Genomic DNA, 13,622 nt, shown 5'->3' with positions numbered 1-13,622 from the left:
TATTGTTTGAAACGTAAATCGAAAGTAAAATATTGAAAGAAATAACAAAATTTCAAATGTTATGCTATTTAAATTAATTCAGAAAGTTCAATGAAAACCCTTCCGAAACTTCAAATGTATTACATTCAAATGTAACACATATAAATTGCTATTAAGCAAAATTTTCTGTACAGATTTCTTCAAATGTATTTCTCTCCTTGTTATTGGCGTTCTCGTCAAGTACATTGTACAATTATTATTATTTTTTTTTTTGACAATACGACAGATAATTTTATCTCCTAAATATGAAAACGAGTCGATATAAAAAAACAAGTATCTCTTATTTTTTGGTTCTCTATAGCATACCTGAGAACCAAAACAATCGAAGGCGGACACCTAAAGACACTTTTTTGTTAATTAACTTGTATCTAATATTATAAAAAAAGAATAAATTTTACCATGATGGAACACGGAGATTAATGTTGAAGCGTGCATATGGTCCGCGCGAGTTCTTGAAACCCGCCAGTTTATGATAGGATTAGCTCGCGTACCGAACCGCCGAACAATGCCTCCGATCGACCCCCAGTTGTTTATTTGCTAGATTAGTCATTACGGTCAACGGTGACCATAACCTGGGCTTTTTGGACAGCTGAGAAACATGTGTGAGGTAAATCGGGGACTTTTCCCCGCCTTTTCAATTTTTATTGGTATTGCTTTCAAAAATTCTAAATCGACATCGGGAAAGAAAATTCCTACTCGTTTCAAGTCTTTACGCTACCCCTTCTCCTCGCATTATACCGGCCAAGACTCCTCCCATTCTGTCTATTCGCTTGCACTGAGTGCTACACGAGTCGGAGTGGGGAAATATAACGGGTGTCACTTACAGAACTGTATTCTTACAGTTGAAGACTGTATTCTTACAGTCTTATAAAAAAACACCTGTTAGTTTTTTCCACTCGGTTGCAGTCTGACTGATTTTTCCCGTAATTCTCTTTAATATTAAAAAGTTTTTATTTACATCGGTACTAAAATCGATAATTTAGACCTGTACATTATCATTTTTGTAAGAGATTCGCTATATCGCATTAAAAGCTGTACAATCTTAGCAATACTATAAATCAGTGCCGTTCAGCAATTGTCTGTAGCATTTTACAATTATCGAGTATAAACAAAATCAACGAGCAGCAAGCCACGCCTTCGCGGACAACAGTATAATGTATCGATGTAATTTTACAAAAAGATTTCTCGGGACGACAATGCGATCAATAATGACAAATGCCAATTGCCTATGAAATCGTCTAAGATTTTGCCCACAGGCCCTTCGGAACAACATTTCGACCCTTGTGGAACAACACTGTCATAAATAATCGATATCAAAAGCTTGGAGACTTGAATTTTGTACAATGAGCAGTGACCAAAATGGTGATAGCAATAATAATAGTGTGTCAATTTCACCTAAGCCTAACCACAGGAAAAAAGCTAAATACTCATGTGTTTATTTAAAAAAGTGGGAAGAACAATATTCATGATTAATAGCCATGCCAATTCAATGCATACTCACTTTGTAAACGTGAGTTCGGTATGGGGATAACTCCGATTGCAAACAACAGTCTTGTACCACTCGGCCATGAAAAGAAGGCACAGCATGTTTTCATCCCCACTCTAGTTCTAGTCAGTTGAATCCCCACCATCGCTATTGAGAGTGAGAATGAATTAGGAAATAAAGTGCATTGGCGCAGGCTCCCAATAAAAGCGTCAAGCATTCATAAACAAAATAATTTGCTTACTTTTAATTTACTGATTCGATAAGTTGCTCGTAATGAAAAAATGAATACAATTTAATATTTGCGTAATAATCGTTAATATTTTGCAAATTATTTACAGCGAAAGTATTATATTTATTTTTTTAATAAATATAAATTAGTTCTTTTCGTAATAAATAATTTTTGAAAATAATTCATGATTATTACGCATATTAAATTGTATTTATTCACTTTTTCATTACAAGAATCTTATCGAATCAGTGATCATATTTAAACAGAAACGAAATCATTCTGTTTCTTAATAGCATTTTGATTAAAGGACTATGCCAATACAGCAGTGTTCTCTCTCATTTGGTCTCGTCATGAATCGCCGTTGATCTTCGTCAACGTTTTCGACCAATGGCGATTCTTGCTTGCGATCACAGAAGTGACAATGAACTACGATAGAAGTGGGGATGTAAACACGCTGTGCCTTCTTTTCGTGGTTGAAGGGCACAAACGAAAGGAAAGAGATGTATCTTTAAACATACGGTTCTTAGTAGGAAATAAGAAGCTGGTAAGACAAGATTGTATAAATAAGTTATCGAAATTCTAAACTAGCTGCGTTAAGATCAGATTTACATTTGTTTTCCTGGTAACAGTACAACAACAAAAACAGCAAAATTTTGGAAAACCTTGCAGGAGAATTAACATTAGCTTACTACACTCTAAAACATAGTATCAGCTACAGATGTATGGATTGTGCAAATAAGTTGGCACAGGATATTTATAGTGATGTTTATTTAGCTAAGGAAATGTTCTATGGCTGGACAAAAGCAGACGCTATAGTCAACAATGTTTTAACACCCAGAAGTGTACAATACTTGATTGATGCATTAAAGGATTCAACAGGATTTAATAATTTTTTTCTATTGCAACTGATGCCTTCAGTCACAAGAACAAAAAGATATTCCCAGTAGTTGTGAAGTATTGAATCCTCTTACCGGTGTTAAAAATAGAGGAGTAAATTTCTGTGTAGCAATGCCCTTTTATTGCGAACATCTTCGAGCAACCAACCACACTCTACATCTTACAATTTTTGATAAATCTATTATTTCCTAAATCTTTCCCTTGGTCTTGCTCTTCAATTTGTCTCGCATCGCATCTTCCTAATGTTTAGTTTACGGTGAGAATAACACTTTTTCGAGACTTTGTATCTCAAAGAATTTCATCCGTTCGCTTCAATGTTGATGTTTACCGTGCTTGGCGACATCAACTGCTACCTCAGAACACTCGTGAGTGTATATTACATGTAAGTACAATGAATGGACATTTTATACAGTATTCTCTCGTTATAAATCGACATTCTTGTTCCGTATAAGTAGTCTCTGGGAGCTAGGGAGCTAGAGAGCACTGCGGACTCATTTTTGTCACCCATCGTTCTCGGGAAGTGACAATGACAGTCACTTTTGTTCTTTTGAAGACACTCTGCAAGATCTTGCATGAATTTTTCAGTTCCAGGTGTTACCAAAAATGAGCATTTTTTATCATTCTCTCTTGAAAGATGATTGTTCGAGGTACCTTGATATCTAATTAAGAGCCAAATGATGGTACTGGGTTAAAAATTTCATCAAAGTCATAATGACAAGCTTTCGGAAATTTTTCTTGCTCCAAGATCTTCAGTGATTATGGAAAGCATCTCTGATAAACTTTCTACGCATTTTAGAGTCCTATGCCCAGCTAACCCTTAACTATTCATCCGCTGATACTTTCTTTAAGCAAGTTCCAATCTCTTTTCTGCAAGAGATAAGAGACAGAGGATGGATATCGGTGAGAGTCTGGCTGCGCTCCATAATTCAGTGAACAAGAGACAGATGTGCAAGTAAACAAAGAAAATGTTCCGTAAGATCACAATGCCAGAGCACGATATTCAGATCCAAGGAGTGTATGCAAGAGTTGGTTGTTCTAAGAATAGAATGTACCATAAGAACACCGTTTTACATACATCGATTCTCCATAATCTTACATCGAAACCTCACATGGAGTTAGAATGATTCCAGGTCTGAGGAACGGTTAATGTTTGTCGCCAATTTACCAGTTTGTTCATTAACGGAAGGGGATCATGCAAGAATTAAGTGGGAACCGAGTCATTGGGGCAGTGTCTAGATCAGCTGATTTTGTCTCTGTAGAAACAGAAGGAAAGAAATCACACTATCTCACGGACATTGCGTCATATTCCTCTTATTCTTATTAAAAATACCATGAGAAATATCTATCGATAAGTTAGACGCGTGTAGAACTTCACCGTGTGACGATGAACTCGAACGAAACCAAACGCAACAAAATGAAATGCAACGATACCTACTACTGCCCACTTTTGTGAATGAAAACTCGATAAGTTTATTTTTACGCGATGAAATTTCTTATCGAGAAATTTACCTAATTTTATTCGTTTCGTGCAACGATCATCGGTATTCTCAACAAATATACTTATATACGATATACTTTTTAATTTTTATAGCTATTTTTCAAACACGATTATGTAAAATAAAAACTGTTGGTGATCCACCTTCGGTCGTCCATAAAGAATAAATTGTCTATCGTGTAGATTATAAAAAAGTATTATTTATTTCTCGATATTCTTTTTCATCCTTTTGATAAATGAAATTGTTTCAGTTTTCTAGCTCTTGCTGTAAGAAATATAATTCCTTATTGTTAATCGAATCGATATTATTTACTTCTTCTTCTTCGTATAGTAAATCACTAATTGTTAGTTTAGTCAGAAAATTGTTGGCTTTCGCATCATTGATGTATCAATTCAAACATCCTGTTCGCAAAGACTATTGCTTCGACGTTTGGTTCTCTATTTACATCGTCACGTTCACAAATAAAGTTCGAGTACAAATGTGCCAATTACAATCTGATTTACATCTACAATCGATCACATTTTAGAAACTAATAGTGAACTCTAAACGAATTTAATAAAACTCATAACACTTGTTTCAATAATTTCTATGTGAAAAGTAAAACGACACAAAGAAAACCTACCGCTCTAATATATAAGCAAAATTAATTTTCATGAATTACACAATACTTACGTACTACAGAAAAATCACGCACTGCACAATACTTACGTATTATTCAATAGAATCACACTACGAATTGTAAACAAAACACGTCGCTTTGCTACATTTTCTCCACACAGCACTAGCATGTTGTCACGTTTCACACTTTTGATCCTTCGTAACACTGATCGTAATGCATACTTAAAGAATAAAATTTTATAATTATTATGCAAATCAAAGAATTACGTTGCGAATCAAAATTTTTAAAAGTGAAAAATACTCTATTACAGACAAGTTTTTGAAGATTAAATAGAAAAATTAGAAATAAATTAGAATGTACAATAGTATGTACATAAAGTATATATGGTGTTATTGTACCATCTAATATAATATAATGTAATATATTTATAACACGTGGCACATGATTTGCGATGCCTATTGGTCGGAAGTGATGATCAGGAACCAGAGACAGAGTGGAAAACAGTCGCCTAAGTTAAGTCGCAAATAAAATCAATGAAGATATAATTCGACATCTTTCCATTACTAAACGATTTATCATAAATAAAAGGTACCATACATTAGAGCAGGACAGATAAAAATTTGAAAAATACTTGAAGCTGCAGAAAAATCTGACCATGATCTGTCCTGACTTGTTCTTTACAAAAGTACAAAGATCATATGAAAACGTGGATGCATTTCCATCAGCATTTCAGAATACGAGTAACAAGTATGAATTTGGTACACTCTGGTAATTATTAGTTCGCGATATTTTTCTAGTGAACATGAATTTAAGTTTATTACACGACCGTGTCAGCGTCTGCTTTTACACAGAGCATGAAAAGTGCACTACAAATCCAGAAGACAACTTTAAAATCTCAGTATCGACCACATCAGACGTGGTAGTCACAGCAATTAATCAAGGCAAATCAAGCTAGAATCCAATAATCTCTTGCAAACAGATGTGACCAATGTCATCGTTATAGATGTACAACAGAGGTAAGTGTAATACGTGTGTAGTTACTACGCTCCTCTCTCGGTTGGTTTCTATTTGTTTAAGTTTCAAATATTCTAGAAATTACAACCCGCTTTTGCCCCTCACACTTAGCATAAAGAAAACACGAAAAGACCGATACCAAAGACGATATACACACCGCTAATCTCGTCGCTATAATATTCTAGGTAAAATAAAACACATTTAATAGTACTTTGTAATATTCACTTCACCGATATCACTAAACGTATAATAAAATAAGACATTTTGCAAAATTCTACTTCGAGAATAATACTAACGTTAGAAATACAGAACTAGGTCAAGATTTAATAGAAGTCTATCTTGGCTAAAGCTTTTTTATAGTACCTAATGATAACGAATGATGAAAAAGAATTAACGCAGAAATCGTGGCTCCTAAATTTTTCAATCAATACCAATAAAGTCAAGTGTATACTTAACACAGATGCTAATGCGAATAAAGTGTCTTTACATAGATTCGACACATTGAATTTATGCAAAACACACATTGAAAAATGAGGAGCTGCGATCAATAGTTAGGGACAATCCCATACCAGCAGTAGACCGATGCAATCTCGAACGTCATTTAAATACTGACATTACAATCAATTATGATTCTAGGATGTAATGATACCATTCGTAGTGACAAGTAATAATTGTGTAATTACATTAGAGTTGCAGACATCTATGAAAATAAGTATTAAAAAAAAGAATTTCCTTTTTCAATAATTGCGTTAATTGTAACCAAATATTGAATCGATTCGACGACGGGTTATAGAGCCTTGATGTCTTTAGAAATCACCAATGCCTTTAACACCCTACCCTGAGAGGCAATTAGGTAGAGATTCGAAGAACATGGAATATCCCGCCTATTATGAGGATAATGATTTAGGACTATTTTCACGTCGTGTGAACGGAGTACACAGATTAGTACGGATAGGAATGGAGAAGAGTATAGTAGTGTGCATGAATTTTATGCCACTGGTGGTTCTTGGTGTTCCACTGTACAGGTTTAGCGAACGAGAAGTACCAATCATACCGGAAATTCTCCTTTCAGTTCTTTTTTTGAACGTATAGGTGTCATCTATCTAAATTATCGCCTTTATTCTCGATGAAATTTCAGTCTGGAGACTACAGAAGCGGATGTAATGCTTTTGGACAATGATAGAGCATATATTCCTACACCATGCTTTGTGTCGGTGCTAATTTCAATATGGATCGTCGTGAGCCAATTTTAATATATTAAATATTTCTACTGCATTTTCTTCAAGTTCGACATAAAATTTAATTGCATAATGCTGCTCGATTTGCTGCTGTTTTACAAGGTGGTCACTAAAAGATTAAAGGGTTTGACCTCCAGATTCACCTAATTTGACAATATCAGAGACTTTTTTTTGTGAAGCTTTTTGCAAAAAAAAAACGGGTTTACGTGAATACTCGTAAGTATTCCTTACGTAAACCTCGAACAATTCAAAAACGTAAGGAGAACATTTGAGCTGAAATTCGACGTTTACGATCTAAATGTGTTGCCTTTGAATTTTTTTGAAAAATCGGCACGAACTTTTCGAACAACCCAATACATTCACAGGTACGAAAATATAGATGGCAGTAATATTTTATTTCATAATTCTAAATAGTCATAATTCTTATGGCTACATTCAGAAATGTAAGTGAAAGAATTACATGTCATCTAGACAATGCCAAAACAAGGGTATTTCAATGAATTTTTATAATAATTTTATATTTTTCATCAAAATGAATTTTGTTGCCACGAATAAAATATATAATAAGTTTTCAAGAAATATGTTTTACATTTACATTAGATGGAAGGAAACAAAAGGGCGTTACTCTCATTCATGGTGTGTACCATCATATTATTTTTAATTGTTCAAACTATTGTATTATATGAATAAAAGTTCTAACTGTTTTTTTTTTCGCTAAAAATGTAGTGCGTAAACCGCTTACATGAAAACAGATCACACAATGAATAAAAGATCTGATATGTCATTGTTCTAAAATCACATAATTATGGAGGTATTAGGAAAACTCTATTTCTAACGGACAGAGTTAGCGTAATACGACAGTAGTAAAATATAAAGATTCTCGATTTATTTATGGTACAAATTATTATAAACCAAATATGATAAAAATAATAATACTAAATCTATGTATGCGATATTTGTATCCAGAATCTTCACATTACTTTGCATTCTTGGTACTAGCCTCAGGGAATTTTTTAACACTATTAGAGTTATGTGACGACAACAATTCAGTATTCTAATAAAACTATTACATTGGTAAAATATTGTCAGATAAAAATCTTTTGTTCACTTTAAGTTTTCATTTAAGAAGAGAACCAATCAAATTTCGACGATAATGATCTTTTAATGCATATAAATAATTTTTGTAAAAATAACTTTTTTTACAAAATGTATTTCTGTAAAGTACACATTCCACGATTTATTTACATTTATAATTTCCTGCAACTAGGCGCCGGTTCTGTTAAAAAAGTGCTTACATGCAATGCAACATATCCTTTTATGTTAATATCGATCATAAATAAATGAACATAATATGTTTAAAGAATTAAAAATTAAGCCTATCCGATGTATATTACACTATAATAAATACTATATTGGAAGAGAAAATTCGAAACATTAGACTCTCCTTAGATAATATTTAATAATACATTTAATTACAAATATTCTCAAATTAAAAAGCCTGGCTTCATCAACATTTTACCCAACTAAATATATTAGTCAGTTATGATAATTTGTCAACGTATAATTTGTATTGACAAAATTTCTAATATTGAGTAAATAATTGAATAATAATTTAAAATTACACACATCATTATTATTAAATTTTGCTTCTATCACATAATGTAACAGTGATATTAATTAAAAGAATTGTTGATTAAACATCAAATAGTAACTTATAATTTTTTTTTCGTTTTGTGGATCGTCAAACTACCAGAGAAAATCCTTTTGAGTTTAATTACGATATTAATCATGGCATGATTTATATTCTACTCAGCTGTACATTCTTCATTTATTATATGTAAAAAAAGTTTCGGTATAAATTTAACATTTTAAATATAAAGTATGTACATTTATTTAATTTATTATTCTGTTACATTTCTAAATATGAGAGATATCGACAGTTGTTGATGATATTTATATTATTAAATGCAAATAATTTAACAAAAATAAAAAATGTTGATAAGTTATGATTCCAGATACTTAAAATATTACAATACCAAAATTATTCATAAATAATATTTTTCTAAGAGAATTCGAATATTTAAATTATGTGCACTTGGTAAGATATAACTTTTATACTATAGAATGTGTTCAACATTTGTTAAAGTCAAACTGACTTTGTGCTTTACCTTGCGACCCTGCCGTTTAGATGCTTTCCGTGTAACTTTAGTCTCCTGTACTTGTTTATTCAGACCCAGTCTAAAACGCACAGGCACCTTGGAATCCAAAGTACTTTCATCTGTAATGAGATAGTAAGTATTTTTATTATATTATATTTATGATGATATTGTACACATGCATAATTTTATGCAATCATTTATTATTTAAATACTATTTCACATCAAAATTTATCCATTCAGATTATGTATCTCATATTTTTATCCACAGAGACAAAGATTACCTAAACACAGCTTAAATGTAATGCAACACCCAGAGTCGAGTTTATACACTAAGCGGTCTCTTAAGGAAACTTTCATATTCCCTTTCTGTGTTTGGTGTAGAACACGGACCACAGTTTTATACTTAACGACACTACGTCTCCTGATGGGTAGATTTACCGAGCTGCATGCTCACACAGATTCATACAGCCTGGCACAGATACTACATGCAATTATTTGGCGTCTTTGTGTCCTGCTGTTGAAGTGTGCAGACGTGTGTGATTGTGCTTCACCAGTTTATAAACAGAGTGAGTCTACATTTTCCAGCAGACAAATAAGATTAATCATAATACCTATCTTTCAAAGTAGCAGCAAGGAAGAGGCATTGTTGTTGCCGAGACAAATAGAAACGTTGTAATCAACGACTGCTTTAAGTAAAACAACATAAAGTGTTGAAAAAATGGAAAAAATACTGAAAGGAATTTGTTTCAAATCTATTAAGCATGTATTGGTAGTATTTGTTAGGTAATGTAGATATTTTATGATCTTGTGTCAATGTTGAGGCTTCTTCTGCATTCACACAGTACAAATGAAGTTTACTTTGTAAATTACAATCATGGGGACTTATTTTCAATTTCACGATCAGGCCAGAAAAATACCTGATTTCTACGTGAAATTATCCCTGTATCTAGTGTACGAGACAAATGTGATATCTAACCAGTCAGTTTACAACTATACCGGCAATAAACAAATTCCAAAATCGCCTAAAACTCAACTTACTTTGCAACATAACACTATCGATATCAACGAATTGGTAGTTGCTCGCTAGCACATTCAACTTAATTCAAGAAACTAATGTAATGTACATCTTATATAATATATTTACTAGAAGTACTAATAATTGTACGAATTATTGTGTTAACATTTCCATTCATATTTACTGATATTGTTTTTCATACAAACATCCTTCTGGTCGACTGTTTATTCCTTGTATTCCACTTTTAAGCCCCTTTAAAAGAACTGCTATTGATAACCATAAATTAAACTCATCTAATCATAATCTTTGTACAAGATTAATAAATATAAAAATTACTACAAATAGTGTCATTTGCTGTATCAACCAAACTGACAATAGTTATTAGGCAATTTTTAAATTATTTCCCCCCTTATTTTTATAAGGAAATATATTCTATTAGTATGGAAAATATTAAGTATAACAATGAAAATCTGTTCTTTTAGTTAATTGATGCTTTTCAAGAATAATCAGAAAATTTAAATACACACCGAAAGAATTAACGCCAAACATTCTCAATGAGAAATAACTCAAATATTTAAGTTAATTCTTCTCTTGATTTATTTTTCGATCATACACCTGCCAATTTAACAATTATTTTATAAAAGAGACCCATGGTCTCGATTTAAAACAAACTTACAAACCAGATTCTATATTTATAGAATTCTATGTTTATAGTATATAAGGTAATCTTATATAAGGTTTTGTAAGTTGTATGTTTTTATAAAACGAATCAACGAAGTTTTTTATCAATTATTCTTTCTTGTAACTAGCATATTGTATTGATTAAAGCGTTTGAGCGGTAGTTTCTTGGTTTTTGTTTGACTTTATTAGGTTTGAGTATAAATATTATTACGGTTTTACAACAGTTGTTGGGAAAATTTTGAGAATCCAAATGTAGTTATCTTCAAGAGTTATATTATCCCAGGTTGTGGTACGAGTTTTAATAATGTGTGGAGCATGAAATCTGATATAGTTGCAGAGTTTGTAGTTGTTAAGAGCGCATGTATTGATTCGTTAAGGGAGACTGGCAAATCGAACATGGCGTTGGAATTATTTGAATCCAGGATCATGTACTCATGAATCTTGTCTGCAAAATGTCTGTTTGGGATTCCATTTGCATTGTTGATCTCTATACATGTGAATATGCAATACCTGCACCTGCACCTGCACCTGCACCTGCATTTGCACTTGCACTTGCACTTGGACTTGGACTTGGACTTGGACTTGGACTTGCACTTGCACTTGCACTTGCACTTGCACTTGCACTTGCACTTGCACTACCACTAACATTATATGACGATTTTGAATCCCAAGCCACGATTGCTAATTTAGAAAAGCAGAACATCGTTTTATGCATGTCTTACAAGTAATATGAAAGGTTACTGTTGTAAAACAACAGTGAAATTTAAAATGCAGTAACCCAAATTCAAAATACAACCTTACTCATTTTTCGTTAACTTATTCTAGTTAACTTTTCCCACTTTGAGCTTTACACTTACGTATAATATATTCGCACTGCTAGGAAACTGATTGTACACTTAAGATTATACCGACAGGACCGATTTCCTTTCCATCGTAGATGACTATAACTTCGTTCATTTTAAGAGTTTAGCCATAAGATTTTGCAGATATATTTTTGCAACCATGTTCTTTAAAAAATTGCAAAAAAAATCGATTTTTTCGTAGGTTTACACTAGAGTACACCGTTAAATCTAAAAAATAAGCTTACCTTGTACAGGGTACTTTACTCGCTAATGGAATTGCACTCTCTGAAGATAGTGCCGCCGGGATGAACACCTTAACGTATAATCCCGTGTTTGTACATAACGTGGCCGATGTTCTGTTGCGTCATCGAATGATCAATGACGACTATTGGAGCGGAGAATACTACTACTTACATCTGTGAACTAAAAACAAGACTCACGTGGATTTTCGCTAGAATTTTTGGACGACGGCACTATCTTTGAGTTCATTGGCGAGAAAATCACCGCGTAGAAAGCCATTTTAAAACCCGTACAGACGACCTCTGGGATTCAATTATGAAGCTTAAAAGTCTAAAAATATTAGACTGATCTCTAATACTCCCTGGTATGTTAACAATAAAATAATTCATCGTGATTGAAAAATACCCATAATAAAAGAAGAGATTTCAGCAACCGCTACAGCTTATGCTTGACTGATCGTCCGAATTCTTCAATTACGCTGATGATAGTGTAGACCACCCCCGTAGATTGAAAAGACACTACTTACTAGAATTATTGCACAATAGATTCATTTAAAGCAACTAACGTGCATTCAATTTTGCCACGAGGTGTTGCATCCCGAATTAAATTTCATTCATAAGTGTTGGATAAAACTGCCAATGATGAAGCCTTTATTCAACACTTAATGATCACCGACGAAAAGTATTTTCCATGCGAATGGTCTGATATACTACCAAAACTCAAGAATGCGGGCAACGAGTAATTCGCACTTGATACAAGAACATAATACAAAATATCGTTAATCACTAATGGTTTGGTGTGGGATGCACATTGAGGAAATGAATAGATCCCTATTTCTTTGACGAAGAAGTTAATACAGCAAAATACTTGAGGTTTCTGCAAACCTATTTAACAGATATTTTGCATGACATGCCTCTAGTGATAAGACGGAATATTTAGTTCCAACATGATGATGCTCCTCCGCACTACGCAGTAAGAGTCCGAGATTGGTCGAATCACAATTTCAACAACAAATGGATCGGACGTGGCGGACCAGTTACATGGCCCCCAAGATCGCCAGATCTCTCTTCGTGTAACTTTTTTCTTGTGAGGTCATCTAAAAGAAACAATTTTCAAAACATCAGTTGAAAATGTCCATGAATTACGTAGAAGAATTAGAATTGCTTGTGGAGAATTAACTAAAAAAAAAAAATCATTAAAAAATGTCAAAAAGCTTTTTCCGAAAAAGTGGAAAGATGTAGTTTGAACAATGGTGGACACGTAGAAGGATAATCGACAGCCACGTAAGGCAATTTTTTAACGATTCTTGTTATTACTTTAATTAAACGATAAAGGTACAAATTAACTTCGTTCGTTTCTGTCGTCTTGAATGATCCTTTATATCTGATATTTGCGACAATACTAGTGTTCCCCTAATGGAAAATTTTACAGACGATGTCTTAAAAAGAAAGGAGCATTGCTGCAGAAGTATCGCCTAGTAATTTGAGACGTACAAGACGAGATAAGAAGATCCAGCTTTCTTCAGAGCGAGCAATTGAATAATAGGCATCAACTGGCGATCCGTGTTTATCCAACTCTTTAAGAATTTACGAATTTGTTACATCGTATTACACTAATAACCCTTTAAATTTGTCTCAACGAATTCTATATAAATAAAACGGTGTAGA

The 13,622-nt window shown here is 33.1% G+C and overlaps 1 protein-coding gene across 8 annotated transcripts in view; it reads right to left on the bottom strand.

Annotated features, from left to right (window-relative positions):
- LOC143148848 (uncharacterized) overlaps window positions 1-13,622 on the bottom strand; it is a 94,765-nt gene that overhangs the window by 65,054 nt on the left and 16,089 nt on the right. For all 8 annotated transcript variants that reach the window (XR_012992620.1, XR_012992621.1, XM_076315598.1 and 5 more), the window contains one exon: window positions 9,187-9,296. Coding sequence is in view for 6 of the 8 variants with exons in the window: in XM_076315598.1 (XP_076171713.1) it covers window positions 9,187-9,296 (110 nt within the window). In the remaining 2 variants the exon portion in view is untranslated. The remainder of the gene's footprint in view (window positions 1-9,186; window positions 9,297-13,622) is intronic.

Source organism: Ptiloglossa arizonensis, chromosome 7, assembly GCF_051014685.1.
Source record: "Ptiloglossa arizonensis isolate GNS036 chromosome 7, iyPtiAriz1_principal, whole genome shotgun sequence".
NCBI lineage: Eukaryota > Metazoa > Arthropoda > Insecta > Hymenoptera > Colletidae > Ptiloglossa > Ptiloglossa arizonensis.
The sequence above is the reverse complement of the archived record's forward strand: the minus strand, read 5'-3'. Positions and strand labels throughout refer to the sequence as shown.